Here is a 15,565-nt window from a genome sequence, read left to right as displayed (position 1 = left end):
GTTTCAGTGAGTTCCTCATTTCTCCCCACTCCATGTTTGACTCCATTCACGCCCGAATCAGGGCTTCTCTGGCTGTTTGGACTGCCCCCACTCTGGAAACACACCTTCAGCCCATGTCCCGTGACATGCATGGTGTGCCACCGAAACAAGAATTTCACAGAACAGCATTTCTTGTATGCTAATGCCCTTTCTTATTTCCTAGTCGATCTCGTTTTGAAAATGCTGGTTGCAACAGGGAACTGGTCTGATGACCCACAAGCGGGCTTCCACCTGCAGCTGGATGGCCACTGCTGGGCTCTCTGGGGTCGGGGGGCGGCGGCAGGGAGGCTTTGAGAGCTGCACACAGCCATCCTGGGAGCCTGTCGTTTCTACCTCTGCGGTGCTCCCCGAGTGTCCCCTACCTCCAGCCTTGATCGCCCCTGGAATCTTGCAATAAAGGCTAATATTTATGAAAGCAGCTGGTGTTATTTACTGCAACTATTGTGTTTTACATGTACTAACTCACTCAGCCCACACAACAGCCCCAGACAGTGGCGACTATATCATTCCCATTTCACAGAGGAGGAAACTGAGACCCAGAGAGGTTAAATCACTCGCCGCAGGTCACACAGCCAGGGAGTGGCAGAGTCATGGTTTGGCACCAGTCACTGCTTGTCCAAAACACTAACTTGTCCCCATGCCTCCATCTCTCTCTCTCTCTCTCCCATGCAATTAGAATAATTGCCCCCAAACCCTATCCTGAGCCTCTCCTGTCAAAGTCCCCTAAAGCCTGCTCCTTGTTGCAATTAATATTTGGTCCACACCATGGTCCTGGCAACTTGGCCTTTCTGGAACCCTCCAGTCTTGCCAGCACCTTCTCTGTGCCCACACCCTCTGCTCTGGCTCCAGTATGTTCTCCCACACTCCTGTGCCCTTGCATAGGCTGTTACCCACACCTCACACGCCCTTCCCCTGAGGTCCAACTTAGTTGGCTCGGTTCTCTGTAGCTTCCCTCTACCCTCGACTCCATGCACACACCACGTGCCTGCACCTTTCCCCTGACACCTGGCATCCAATTTGGGAGGTCCTTGTCTCCTATCCATGTCCCCGCCTGCATGCCAGCTTCCGAGAGCAGGGACCCTACATTAGTCATCAGCTTGCCCCTAGACAAGAGCTGGCTTCCCTGGGGCATGGAAATAAACTTCTGTGAGCGCAGAGCCCCTGCAGGTCAACCAATGCTCTCACCAACCCACTCCCCCTGCTGGATCCCAGCCGGGACCCTGAGGAGGCAGACAAGGCAGGATGTGGATCCCATTGTACAGGTGGGGCAGCTGAGGCCCAGAGAGGCCCTGGGAACTTGCCCCTGCTTGCACTGTTGGAATGAGGTCCCCTCTGAAGCTCCTGGCTAGGCTCTCACAGCATCCCACCCCACCGACCTACTACTTCCGCCCCCATCTTCACTCAACGGCAGCCGCTACCTCCTCTGAGCACGTGGGGCTACCCTGCAGGGTCAAGAAACAAGCTCTGGAAAGAAGAGGGGACGCGGTACCTGGCTGGCCAGCTCCCGCCGCAGGGCTTGCAGCGTCTCCTGGGCTCGCACAGTGGCGCTCCTTTCCTGTGTCACACGGGCACCCAGCTGCTCCACTGTCCGGAGAAGGTGTCTTTCAGAGAGCTCCAGCTCCTGGATCCTGCAGCATTGAGGCAGGAAGACGCTTAATCAGGAAACAATAAACATGGCCCAATATTCTCACCAACACTGAGGCCAACCATCTTTTTTTTTTCTGGTCATTGGCCAATTTGAAATTCTGACGAAATCACATTTCGTGAAACATTCATACACATGTAAGATGATCTAGACTACGTCAGAAGTATCTACGGAATAATAATGCACCCTGCCTCAGGAATCTTAACACTCTTCTTCTTCCTAAGCCAGTAATCCCGAGTTCAGGCGATACCAACAAAGAACAGAGCCAGGGACCCGTGGCCTGAGAGCTTTGTTTGTGTTGTTTCCATCAACCCTCACATTACCAGCCTGCAGGTGAGTTCCCCTACCGCTCCTTCACATGCCAGAAAACTCAGGATCCGAGAGGCCAGGCAACTCACCCGAGGTCACACAGCATCCTAGAGGCCAGACTGACTCTCAAACTCATACTTTTAACCCTACGCTCTACTGCCCGTGTGTTACTTTAAGCCACCAAGTTTCAGTATTGTATTTTCGAAGCCCTTGGGTACCGATATGCTCAGAATAGAAAATGGACAATGGAGTACCATTTTTCAGATTAAGGACCGGTTAAATATTTCTACTCAGTGCTGCATAGAACAAGGAAGCAGGGAGACACCCCCCCTCCCACTCCAAGGCAGCAGAAGAAATGGTGTGGCTGCCGTTACACCCTGGGCGGGCCGCCTGGGTTCAAGTCCCAGTCCCCCACCATGTGACTGGCCATGTGGGTGACCATGGAGACTTCACTGAACTGCCCTACACCTCATTGCCCCACCTGCAAGTTGAGGATAATACTATCACCCGATCTGGGGTATTGCTTTAAGGATTAAATACGTGACTATGTAAACACCATAAAATACATCACTAGTTTTTGATGTCGTGTTCCAAGATTCATTGTTTACGCACCACATCCAGGGCTCCACGCAATATGTGCCCTCCTTAGTACCCACCACCAGGCTCACCCATCCCCCCACCCCTTGTCTCTAAAACATGTAAACCAACATGTAAACTGTGCCTGGAACCGAGTGAACACTCAAGGAGGGTAGAGCTACCGACAGTCTTGTGGCATTTACAGCATTTATGTTGGAGATGAATACACATGATTGACAAGGTAGTGAAGACGGGACTGGGTTTTCTTTCTCAAATTTCTAACTACTCTCTTTGTTCCTTTTATCATAAATACTTAAAGAATTTTCTTTCCTTATTTTGGCGGGGCAAGAGCATAGGGAGAGAGAAATTCAACCAGACCCTGTGCTCAGCATCGAGGTGGGGCTCGATCTCACGACCCCGAGATCACAACCCGAGCGGACACCGAGAGTCAGGTGCTTAACTGACTGAGCCACCCAGGAACCCCATAATAAATAGTTTAGAATGTTAACTCTTTCATCAGAATAAGGCCCAATTTACACTACCAACCTTGACCGTACCCTGGCAAGATGACCCCCATGGTCAAATTAACCCATTGTGCATTCAGATCCTGCCTTCCGTGCGTAGTGACCCTGGATAATGCAGTCTGCCCTCACTGCCCCAGCTCCGCTCCTGCAGGATGGGGTGGCCCACCTTCTGAGAACAGAGGACACAGCCCACATTTCCCCACAGGTGGGTCCAGGATGCCCCCTCCCAAGTGGCCTCACCCTGGGCCCCAGTCCCAGAGGCCCCCCTCCCCTCCGTCATCTCCCCTCCCCACCACTCTCCTTGCATGGAGGGGTCTCCTTTGGTAGGGGTTTCCCATCATTTTCCCTGGGCCTGACGCCTTTCTGGTTTTCACTGCCATCTTTCTGGAGAAAGATTTGAATCCACGGCCATGTGGGGTTACGCCGCAGCTCTTTCTGGGGCTGGGAGGGATCTACCTTCCCTGGGTCTCAACCCCAGGACTGACGTGTGTCCCCTCAAATTCATAGGCTGAAATCTTGTCCTCCAGCCCCTCAGAACATGACTGTATTTGGAGACAGAGCCTTTACAAAGGTAGCTGAGTTGCCATGACGTCATCTGGGTGGACCCTGATCCAATCCCACGAGGGTCCTTACAAGAAGAGCGGATTAGAACACGGACATACACAGAGATATGGAGACATGAGGACACAGGGAGAAGGCGACCATCTACACACCACAGAGAGAGGCCTCAGAAGGAACCTGCCTGCACTGTGAACTTGGGACTTCCCAGCTTCCAGGACTGTGAGACAGTACGGTTCTGTGAAGTCTCCCAGGCTGTGGTTCTCCGTTAGAACAGCCCCAGCAAACTAACATAACTCAGCATGCGATTCTGGGGTGGGCCGGTGCAGACGGCAGAATGAGTGAGTGATCAATGAATGAAGGAAGGAATGGAGGGATGGCTGGACAACCTCATCAAGTAACAAAACTACTTTCTTGCTATGTGAATTCCCACCTGTAGAAAGTCTTACGAAGAGGAAAAAAGATAAAAAGCACAAGTAAATATACATTTAATAGCTTGCTTTTATTAAAATGAAGGAAAATACAAGAAAATGGTGAAGTCCCAGATAAATCCAAGATGCTTGGCTGCTGGGATCATGGTAAGCCTGTCAGGGTACATCCCAGGTGTGACCGTCCTGCATCTCTGTGTGGGATTTCCCCTGACATGCACACAGGACCGCACCTCACTCTGCCGGGCTCTGTACCGGATAATGGTCAGGAAACAGCACAGGCTAAGAGGAGGACCTGGGCTCGCATCCCAACCTCTGGACCCCGTCACTTCCACCAGGAGAACAGAACCGAGGCCAGGAAAGTCAACAGTGAGAAACAAGCGCAGAGAGTCTGTCATAAAGATGGTGGAATTGCTAAAAGGCCGGACAGAGAGGACCGGCGACCTAGAGATGAGCCCCTGGCAGGTGCCCCTTTGCCCCTGCAGATTCTGGGCCTAGGAGCTGATTCTGGCCCTAGGAGCCAGCCACCAGGCAGGGGAGGACCAGAGAGGACGCCCAAAGCATGGCTGGGACACTGCGGATTGTCACCCCGAGCAGGAGAGGGCAAAGTACCCTGGCCTCTCCCTTCCTCCTCCACTCCTCCCTCCCATTGGCTGGCCCCCACGGAAGCCAGAGTGCGGGAGCCTGGGACATGGTGCAGGCTCAGCCCCTGGCGTGCGGAGCAGAGGGCGGAACAGAGGAGGAACCAGAGGGGAGGCTGCCCAGGCATCACATCTTCAGCTGCAGACACAAGTCAACATACCATCTAACCCCATTAAGATGCCCAGGAGTCCATCATTCAATACACCAAGAAGATCCAAATGTCTTATTTACCTGCTCCTTAGCTCGGACTCAGACATCATGTACTGGTCCACAGTGGCCAACAGCTTCTGCTCAGAGGATTCCAGCTGCTTCCTGAGTGTGCCTGTGTCCACGTCGGGGCTTCCAGCAGCTTCGTCCACAGGACAGTCCTGCTCTTCACCGCTGTCCTCCACGTCCTGAAATACCCAGCACGTGTCGATCTTCACATCCACATTCATTACGTCAAACCCATCACTGCTGGGTGCCCTGACCACATAGCTGAAACTCTTCTCCGTCCGTCCTGTAGCTGTGGGCTCCATCCTGGACAGAGGTCATGGGTCACGGCTTCGTAACAGTGAGTGGATTTGCAGCACTGACTTTCTGGAGATTTCCAGATGCCTGCAGGGCCTTCAGATTGCGCAGAATACCCTTTGAGGAGGGCAAGAACAGGTGAATTATTCACGAGTGGGCCTTGGGTTTCACTCACATGCATCATACAATATGAATGAAGTCCTCTCAGTTTACAAGCTGGCAGGCCAGAATGCACCCAAAGCAAGAAAACATCGCAGAAAAGTCACTTGGAATTAAGTGTTTAACCATAGGGCGCCTGGGTGGCTCAGTGGGTTAAAGCCTCTGCCTTTGGCTCAGGTCACGATCCCAGGGTCCTGGGATTGGGCTCCATATCAGGCTCTTTGCTCAGCAGGGAGCCTGCTTTCCCCTCTCTCTCTGCCTATTTGTGATCTGTCAAGTAAGTAAATAAAATCTTAAAAAAAAAAATGTTTAACTATGCACACAGAGAGGTAAACTGAAATTTCCAGGCAGAGCCATCAGAAATATAAACTCTCAGTGGTGCAGCTCAAGTTCAACCCTCAAGCTCTATGCCTCCTCTCTGAGGACAGGAAACATTGATCAGGGACCTAGAGCTAGTGCTGCACTTTGTGTGTCACCTGAGATCTTGGTCATGTTACCCTAGCTGGTCTGACTGTGCCGCTAACCCTAGGAAGTAGGCATTATCATACCCATTCTGTAGATGGTGAGACAGAGGCTCCAGAAAGAGGAGGGCCTTGTCCAGGCCTCATCTAGGAGAAATGCTAGAGTCAGGATTCAAACCCAGGTCTGAGTCCAAAACTCGGGAGGTGAGAAATAAATGCACCACAAGTCCAGCAGGAACACACATATCCTGTGGGAGGGAGCTGGGGGCTGGAGGCACTCGGGTGGGCACAGGATTCTACTAGGCAGAAGCAGCCTGGGGATCCCAGCCCCGTGGCAGCATCAGGACAGATGAAGGGAGTGGCCAGCCCTGTAGGTGCTCAGAGGGGAAATGAGGAAGGACAGAAGGTGGCTTGGGGCCATGTCCATGTGGGCCTTGAGCTCAAGGGCAAAGACTTTGCCACCTCTCTGGAGGGACTGGGGGGTGGTGTATGGGAGTGTTTAGAGGCTGGGAGGGCCTGCTCAGATGTTGCTTTGACGACGGAGGTCTCTGGGACATGCAGGAGGTGACAAGAGACTTTTGCCAGCTTTCTGACCCAGGGATGTCTCTCTGAAAGGCCTGGGGACCATCTCTTTGGAATGCAAACATTCAAGGAAATTAGAACCCCATCTCCCAGGTCCTGTGGGAGGCCAGGGGCTGGACTTCAGGGGTGCCTGCCTCCACACCCCACAGCCACCCTGGCATAAAGACGAGAAAATTTCATTCTCCTTTGTATAAAAAAAAAAAAGATGAAACTTGAGAAGAAGATTAAACCTTAAGAGATGCTGTTAACTCTAGGGAACAAACTGAAGATTGCTGGGATGGGGTAACCGGGTGTCGGGCATTAAGGGTGGCACGCGATGTGGTGAGCACTGGGTGTGATATGCAACTGACGAGTCACTGAACTCTGCCTCTGAAACTAACAACAAAAACAAAAGTGAAAACAAACCAGCTCAACAAACACAGAGGGCTACCCTGATGGCAAGGTGGATTTAGGGTGACCAGTGGGTAACAGATGGCACTGTCAAGTCCTCTTATTGGAGAAGTGACCGCTATTATCCTGAGGACACGTGCAGGATGGATTGTAGTGGCTTGGCTAGTAAAGGGGTGAGATTTCTTTCTGTCTTTGCAAATCTCTGGGCAAAGCGCTTGGAATGTGCATCACACTCTATTTGCTGTTCCTTTAAGAATAAACGTGCTTTCTTTCTTGTCTACCTCCATGGAGAGGTTTTCTGGGTTGGGAGAAGATTTTGTTTTTAATTGTACTTTGCCATCAGTGACCAGTGTGCTAGGGTGACCCACAGGGTTTGTGACAGACACAGACTGGCCCAAGGTGATGGGTTGGGGTGTCAGCTGAGAGGGGATATAGTTAGGCATCTGGACCACACTGTCTGGGGCTGAATCTCATCTCCAGTCTCAGATGGGATCCTGGGAAAATTACTTAACTGCTGGGCATAGTCTGGGGGGAGGCCATAGTATGGGGCCTGCAGAAGCCCCGCAAGAGCTCTTAGACAACCTCAGGGAGGAGCACCACAAACTGGTAGACCTCTAGCAGGTTCTGGTTGAATGTGAGAAAACAGGCAAAAACAAACATATCATGGTACTGGGACCATCGGGCAAGATTCCACGGGTCACAGACTGGTTATGGAAAGTGCTGGAAAAGCAAGAGACCCAGACTGGGAGACTTTCAGCCTATAGGCTGGAAGGACAGGGAAGAAAGGGGGAAGGAGTGGTCAGTGGGAGGAAAGCTAATGAATTTGCTCAGATACATGTTGAGCTCACGCTAAAGCACAGTGTTCATCTCTCCAAGGTTACCAGGGAACCCTAACAAGGTGCCCCATGCACCTATGGGCTCCCCACCATAGGGCCGCAAAACTGTGCTGGGAGCAGTCAGGAAATCCCATGCCTTTTGGATGCGCTAACCCCAGAAGCATCAGTGTAGCACCCACGCCCCACCTTTTGCATTTCACAGAAGTCCCACTCACGACATGCCAGAGAGGGCAATTATATCCGTGAGCATCGGGTGCCAAGATGAAGGAGGGCCACCGGCCATGTCCTTGTGCCATATGTGGACCCACTCGTCCCGGCTTGACAGGGACTTACCCCACTTTCAAACTAGAAGTCCCACATCCCAAATGAGGACGGCCTGTCAGCCTGGCTGGTCTCCTGGCCCACAGCACCACCAGAACGGTATGGGGGGAGGGACACAGGGGTGAGCCCTGGACTTCCCTGCCCAGCTATGCACGGGTTGCCACTGGCACAGAGGAGGCAGGAATGAGGGGGATGGGCTGCACCACGTACCAGGAACTTGACAGGGCTCTCCCTCAGCCTCCCCAGCAGATCTGTGAGGAGGGTGGTGGGAAAGGGTGGACCCGACCCTTCTCCTTCCTGTACAAGACACTGACCCAGGGTTTGCCTGACCTTGTAGTTCTTCTGTCCCGGGAACCACACCCATGGGAGACTTTGTGCTACGAGACAGCCATGAGGGGTGTACACCACCCTCCCGCCCCAGGAATGGAGGGCTAAGATGAAGTCCAATTACAGGTCTGCTGGGCCACCAGAGCTCTGAGGTCCCATGACTACAATGCCTCTTGGAACTGGCCTATCCCTGGCAGGAACTTTAGAAGCAGTGCCCAGGACAGTCACAAGAAACACTGACTCTTATTGGGGACTTGGGGTTTCGAAGCCAGGGCCGCCCCCATACCTGCTTGTGTGTCTCACTCCCTTGCACCTGCGCTGTCTCAGAGAATGGGTCCTGGTCCCCCAGGGACTGGATGGTCTCTTTTGTGGACGAGTCCCACTGAGGGAGCCATGGATGCTGCCTGTCACATGTCCTGCCAGGATCCGGGAGTCCTATGGGTCTGCCTAGTTATGCCTCACAGAGACGAGAGGCAAGGCATTGCATGGGAACCATCACCCCCATCCCCATCTTCTGAGAAGAAGTTATGACTCAGAGCAGCAAGTACTTTGCCTCTGTCTGCCGTGGTAAAAGGGCCAGGCTGGGAGTGGACCCAGATGGGTCTGACTTCAAAGCCAACAGCATTCCTGTCCTGTTGTCTGAGTAGGAGAACTGAGCAGACAGAAGGATGGGGACAGGAGGACATGGGGACCACACTCCTGGACGCTCTTGCAACAGGGAGAAGACAGACACTTGGTGCCACAGAAAATCTTCCAGACCAGCGTGCAGCTCCTGGACTTCTATCTACTAAGTTAGCAAAGCAGGGGTTCTTGATGCGGAGCAGACGGGTGTTCCTGTGCACTCACTGCCTGGTTCCACACTCCCTTAGTTACCCAGGATGCACAGTTGTCTGTCTTCAAGCAAAGACATCAGTTCATTCACATTTGGATACCAAATACTGGTAAGTCGTGGGGGCTGGTGTGGCAGGTGCTTTGGGTTTAGATTTCAACAGAGAATGGTCACTTCTCAGCTGTCCTGGTGTGCGTTTGCTTAGAGCCCCTCCCCCCCCAACTCTTTGATTTGGTTTGGACATTCTGCCCCATCTGGCGGGGGCACATCTTCCGTGCCCACTGCAACCTCCTTCTCCATCCTTGGTTTGCCCTTCTGAGAACCTCCAGCCCCTCTGCTGGGCTCCCATCTCAGCGGGGCTCCTCAGCGGCCTCAATCTCAGTCACTCGGCTTTCTCCAAAGGTCCTTCTTCCTCGAAATCCCGGGGTTGCTCTCGCAGCCGGTCCTTGGGATCAGCCCGTCCCTGCTGGTTCTCCTAGGGCGCTTGTCCTCTCCTTCGCACCTTCTGTTTCCCTTCACCCCTCCTAATTTCACATGTCTCCTTCCAGACGTTTAGGAGAGAACGGTCGCGTGAGCAGGGGTTTCTTTGGGAGACGCTCGCCCACCTACCCCACCTGCCCTAGAATAACAGTAGCAGCAACACCCCCAAGCCACTTCCCTTCCCAGGGGCTCCCTCTGGGGCCCACTCTCGCCAGCTCCTGCCTGTCCTCCCTGCTGCCCCACTCCGTCTCTTAGGAGATTCCATTCCGAGGCCAGGCTCCTGAGGTCAGGAAGGGCTCCCTCCTCCACAATGGTGAGATCGCGGCCCTGGTGTCAGAGGGAGGCTTGTTCCCCATGGATGCTCCCTGCTACACTCCACCTTCTAGCATTTTCCCTTGACAGGGCCTTGCAAACTACAACCTAGATGAAAGGCTGCCTGAGAACGGTGTGGTCTGTGTCCACCTTCTCATTCCTCATTCCATGTGGCCCCAGGGACAGTCATGCTCTGGGACTGTCGCCGTGTCACATCCACAAAAGCGATGGGGCCTGTGGCTTCTTTCTTGGAAATCTGAGGTCCTCGGATCTGCCCTCCACAGTGGGTGAATCTCTAGTCCCTCCTGAGTCCTGCTCATTCTCTCTCTCTCTCCCTCCCTCCCTCCCTGGTCATCACCTAATGGATCTGAAGGAATTTGCTGACCAGGGTTTGAACTTGGGTTCGAATCACAGGGACATTTGCAAGTCACTCTGGCTGACAGATTCCAGGGTACACAGAGCACAGTTCATGGAGATATATGTACATAGGTCTATGTCCAGCTGGACATGCCCCCATGGCTGGGGGGCAGGGGGCATGCAGAGCAGGGACAAGGACTCCGGCCCAGCCCCTGACAGTGCAGTGGCCCTCCAGTGACTCAGTTTCTAGTAATTGCACTTAGTTTCCTGGTATTCAGGTCTCTGCCCCTCAGGCTTAGAATGTGCCAGAGTAGGGACTCAGATGAAGCCCCGAGCTTGACAAAAATCCCCATCATCTTCGGGGCTCCTGCAGCTCAGCCCAGCCGGGACCCAGCCATGGAGCCAAAAGGCCTCCTCATCGAGTACTCGTGGATTCTGTGTTCAGTCTCTGGCTTGAAGTAGCTTGTTTTGCTGTTGAATTTTGCTTTGAGTGGGGCTGGGGTTGCCATGGGGACTCAACATATTCCATAAGCAATTTTTCTATCCTGTAAGATTAAAAAATAATTTGCAGTGTTGTAAGAATTGAGGGTTAAAAAAGGTTGGGGAAGTCCCTGGCTTGCCTGCCCCACCGGCCCCCGCTGCTGGCCCATCTCTCCAGCTGAGCCCACTGAGAGACTTTCCCTGACAATGTAGGGTAAGAGGAAATAGGACTCAGATGGCCTGTCCTCCAGTACCTGACCCACCCCCTCACGGTTACCGTCACTCCCCATCTGATTAGACCTGGGACCCTCCCTTCCCCACTACACAAACACTGCCTGAATATCCACCATGTGCCAAGCACTGACCTAGGCCATGGGACCCAGAAGAAACAAAGCAAAACTCTGTGCTCAGAGGCCAAGCTCAGGGCTCCTATGAGAATATCAGTCAGGGAAGGAACCAGCAGCAGACCTCAGCCTGGGGATCAGGGAGCTAGTGGGCACTGTGGGCCTCCCGAGAGCTCAGAGGGCTCCCAGCCTGGGCTAGATTCAGAGGCAGAACTGTAGATCCAGCGGACCTGGAAGAACCCCACCACCCCACCCCTTAGCCTTATCCCTAAGGAGGGAACTCAGAGCAAAGAGAATGGGGGAGGACATGGGTGTCCAAGCAGGAGCTTGGGTGAGAGCTGGGTCCTGGGGCCAGGCAGGGCAGAGAAGGACCAACTGCTCTGATGGCTTCCGTCCCAAGTCCCTGAGCAACAGAACCAGGCACAGGGCTGGGGGGCAGGGAGCTGGGGAGGCTTGCCACACAGGCTTCCTGGGTATTTTATATTCAGGTCATGGACTTGCCCATCAGTCCACTGCTCCTGAAGACCCCTGACCCCAGAAACCTGCAATAGTCTGTCCACAGGCAATAGAGAACAACAGAAACTAAGCCAGAATAGAAAAAAACTTTGGAAAAACCACAACCCCCAGCCCTTTTGGAAGATGAACTACAGCAGGGCCACCACCAGGTCCCCACTGTCCCTTCTTCACAATGAGCATTCCCAACCTCCCTGGAGGGTGGGACCCCCCTCCCTCATCTCGCCCCAGGGTCCTGAGTCTCTGAGAAATCTGCCACAGACCACCTTCCCCAGAGCCTTGTCACTCAGGGAATGTCATGGCCAGAAATGGGAGAAATTCTCCTTCCCGGAAAATCATCAAGTTTATCTCTGAAATTGAAGGGATACCAACCCGAGTTCTTTGCTCACTGAAGTCATCAAGGCCACAGAATGAATGCTAGTGAGAAAAACAAAAAAAGGAACAAAAACTATAAAATAAGACCAAAAGAAAATGAGGGAGGAAAAGAAAAGAAAAGAAAAAGATGTAAGATACGTCGTATGGGATTCACACACATTTCACAAGAACTACCACCCTGGGGTCGGGTTCAGAAGGAGGCCAGGGAAGTGAGCAGGCCTGGACACTGACATCATCTGGAAACCCAACCACCAGAGTCCTCCTGCACCCCCACCTGCTCTCCCCAGACACCCAGCTGACTCAGACAGACCCAGATGCTTTCGGTGTTGAGACATGGCTTTCCTGCAGACGGTAGCAGGATACGTTACAAGCGGAGGAAGGATGCTCCCACGGTCACAGCTGGTGGCTCCCACCAAAAGGCCGGGCCTGGCCTGCGCCCAAGGACCCACTGGGCTCCCTCTAGTCCACAGGAAACCCAGACCCATCTGCCCATGAGCAGAAGCACCCCCCCCACCCTGGCCAGCACCATCCCTGCCAGGGCCCGCTCTCCAAAGAGACCATTATTTAAAATCTTTGGTGCCAGGGCACCTGGGTGGCTCAGAGGGTTGAGTCTCTCTGCCTTCGGCTTAGGTCATGATCTCAGGGTCCTGGGATCGAGTCCCGCATCGGGCTCTTTGCTCAGCAGGGAGCCTGCTCCCCACCTCAGCAGAGAGCTGCCTACTTGTGATCTCTCTCTGTCAAATAAATAAATAAAATATTAAAAAAAAATTTTGGTGGCATTCAATTCATCTGCTTTAAAAAGAAAAAATTAGTAGGAGGGAAAGTGGCCTTAAAGGAAGGAAAAATTACACAGATTCAGTTTGAAAGTAGATTTCTTTTTCTGGAAATGAATTCATGACTCCCTTTGCTCCAAAAGGATTGCTGCTCATCAGGTGGAACCTGTTGGAGCACCATCCAGGGTTTGGGAAGTGGTTCTCCCTCCCACCATGACATAACTCCCTTAAATTATTTATCAAAAAAAAAATTAAAATCTAAACAGACAGCCACCAACTTGTACACAAGTTTTGGAATCACTGGAGGTTGGAGCTGGACAGAGCCTGTGTGGAGTCACCCAGTTGTCATTTTCCATATGGGGAAACTGAGGCCCCAGGAAGGGGAAGGACTTCCTGGTGAGGTGTGGCAGGAAACGGTTCCTGGTCACCGCCATGAGCCACGGACAATGAGGCTGCAGCCATTTTCCACCAGCAGCCCCAGGGAAATGTGTGTGGGTGCTCCTCGTCCTACCGACCCAACCAGGAGTCTGCATGCTGTTTGCTCCCCTCGGCAACTCCTTTGTGACGAAAGGACACAGACCAACATGCAAACGCTTGCTTTGACAAAACCAGAGGACAGAAGGGGGCTTTGCACATCGCCCAGGACCCACCTGCCTCATTTCATGTGTGTGACCTGACAACAGTGGCATGCTTAAAGTCTCTTTGCTGTCCTTCCCTGCTTTGTGACCAATTTTGCTCACTGGAATCCTAAAGCCCAGCTTGGGTGCTGAGACACACCCCCATGCTCATGCAGTCCTCACAACCACTCACAAGATGGGGAGAGATTTAAGCCCCCAGGCCAGGGCAAAGGGAGAAATCCCCCAGGGTTCCAGGGCTGGCCTGGGGCAGAGCTCAGACATACCTGCCTGCGAAGCCAGGTTATCCCCAGAGATTCTTGGATGGAATTAGACTTGACATTCCCTTGGGACCTCAAAACAGCCCCAAAAGATTGTGGGGCGGGCATCTGGCCGACAGAGACACTAGGCATTTGCTTAAACCAGAATCCCACAGGGGTAGCCAGGACTCTAGCACCAGACCCGCCTGAATCCCTGTGCTGAGACGGCCAGCCCTGACCCTCTGCTGCCCCCTACAGGACAGCACCAGCCGTGCAGGCTGGAGGCACTGAGGGTCTCTGTGAAGAGGAAGTATGGGAAGGTTACTCCTGCATCCTCTCAGGAAAGAAAGGGGAGAAGCTTCTGAACTGGCTTAGCATCATCTGAAGAGCTGTACCGTCTGTTTGGGCCCACGGTGTCTGACTGCCTCCAGGATGGGGAGGGGCTGTTTCCCATTTGTACATATCTGCCCTGAAATTGGCCCTCGGGGGACTTCCATGACCTTGACCCCATTTCGGGGGTAGGTGGGCTTCCTCTCTCCTAAGACCTGCCTCAGGCAATGGAAACCTGCCAATGCCCTCCCTCCCTCTTCCTCCCCCGGGGTGACTGCGTATCGGACTTCCAGGTTCAGACCAGGGTCCCTTCCTCGGGCACATTGTCCTTGATGACCCGGGGGGGGGGGCTAGAACCTTCATGGGGCTCACACACTTGCGCTTACCTCTGTAACACAGAACGTGCTTTACTGGTCTACGACTCATCTATGACTCATCAGGCAAACAAGTGTGCTGCCCTATTCCATGGGGAGAACTGTCTTGGAAACAGCAACGCATACAAGCTGGTCCCTGAGCTCAAGGACGGATGGTCACTGGGTGGATGGACAGGAGGTGGGAAGGGCAGGACAGAGATGCCACACATGCAGTTCTGAGTGGCCCTCGTCTGTCTGCCTGGAACAACGGAACATGCCAGAAGGGCTGAGCAGTGGCTGTGGCACCCAGGAGACCAGCTACCCCTTCCCAGCTGCAGGTTCAGGGTCCAGTGTCCCCTCCCACAAAATGATGCTAATGCAGAGAGACACACGGGGCCTGGGGTCAACATGGGGATAGGTCAGCCTTGCTTCCCACTGGGAGGGGAGAAACTCCCGAGAACACACCGCTGGCACACAGAAGTCCTCTAAGATGAAGGGGTCCGTGGGATGTAACCAAACCTGGCTTGCCACTCTAGAGAGGATCACACCGTCCCTGAAAGGTCTTTTGTAGGGGGGAGGGGAAGGCATCTCACCCCGGCTCTGCCCAAACACAAAGTTGGTCCCAAACTGCACTTTTCTTCCCTAGAAAAGCATTTGAACGAGCTACTTATTTCGTGGATGTGACCATCTTGGGGGGACCAAAGCAGAGAAGGGAGCAAGAGGTGAATCCATTCTTGCATTAGAAAGCTGGCAGAGCGGAAGGACAAAGCCGCAGGGTGACCTGTCCCAGCAAGAAGTGGGGGAGGGGAGGGGTGGGCGCCCCACCTACCTTTTCCTCCAACTCCTTCAGATGTCTCTTCTGGGTCTCCAGCTTAGCCTCCAGTTCTCGGATTCTCTGAAACACACGACCTCTTGCATCAGAAAAGGTAAAATTTCTGGGTTCAAAACTTTCTCTTTACTCTTCACCATGGTGCGTGTAGCACACCATCAGAGAAGTGGGCAAATACAGGCAGGCAGCGTGCCTGGCAGGCCCGCATCCCCACAGCCCAAGTCCAGATGGAGGGCCCCCAGCAGGAGGCTCCTTGACCCCCATCCTCCACCACGGAAGGTCGATTTTGCCAGTTCCTGAAGCACACGGAAACGGAATCACAAGGTGTGGACTCTTAGCATAGGATCTCTTTAAAACAGAAGCCTCCCATCTGGACCGGGACACGGAGGTGCCTGGGGCAGGCTAATAG

The 15,565-nt window shown here is 53.4% G+C and overlaps 2 protein-coding genes across 10 annotated transcripts in view; both read right to left on the bottom strand.

Annotated features, from left to right (window-relative positions):
* C2H4orf50 (chromosome 2 C4orf50 homolog) overlaps positions 1-9,118 on the bottom strand; it is a 102,290-nt gene extending 93,172 nt beyond the window's left edge. For 5 of the 6 annotated variants that reach the window (XM_032333793.1, XM_032333791.1, XM_032333796.1 and 2 more), the window contains exons 1-3: positions 8,594-9,118; positions 4,953-5,348; positions 1,529-1,667 (exon numbers count right to left, since the gene is read on the bottom strand). In XM_032333793.1, coding sequence (XP_032189684.1) covers positions 1,529-1,667; positions 4,953-5,239 — 426 coding nt within the window. In that variant the 5' untranslated portion in view covers positions 5,240-5,348; positions 8,594-9,118. Of the gene's footprint in view, positions 1-1,528; positions 1,668-4,952; positions 5,349-5,938; positions 8,544-8,593 lie in introns of those variants that run through there. The other variant, XM_032333792.1, reaches the window with a different exon arrangement.
* A 20-nt stretch (positions 9,119-9,138) lies between these two features.
* JAKMIP1 (janus kinase and microtubule interacting protein 1) overlaps positions 9,139-15,565 on the bottom strand; it is a 129,303-nt gene continuing 122,876 nt past the window's right edge. For 3 of the 4 annotated variants that reach the window (XM_032333784.1, XM_032333787.1, XM_032333785.1), the window contains 3 exons: positions 15,157-15,222; positions 11,995-12,039; positions 9,139-10,830 (listed from right to left, as the gene is read on the bottom strand). In XM_032333784.1, coding sequence (XP_032189675.1) covers positions 10,801-10,830; positions 11,995-12,039; positions 15,157-15,222 — 141 coding nt within the window. In that variant the 3' untranslated portion in view covers positions 9,139-10,800. Of the gene's footprint in view, positions 10,831-11,994; positions 12,071-15,156; positions 15,223-15,565 lie in introns of all 4 variants that reach the window. The other variant, XM_032333786.1, reaches the window with a different exon arrangement.

This window comes from Mustela erminea, chromosome 2 (assembly GCF_009829155.1).
Source record: "Mustela erminea isolate mMusErm1 chromosome 2, mMusErm1.Pri, whole genome shotgun sequence".
NCBI lineage: Eukaryota > Metazoa > Chordata > Mammalia > Carnivora > Mustelidae > Mustela > Mustela erminea.
The sequence above is the reverse complement of the archived record's forward strand: the minus strand, read 5'-3'. Positions and strand labels throughout refer to the sequence as shown.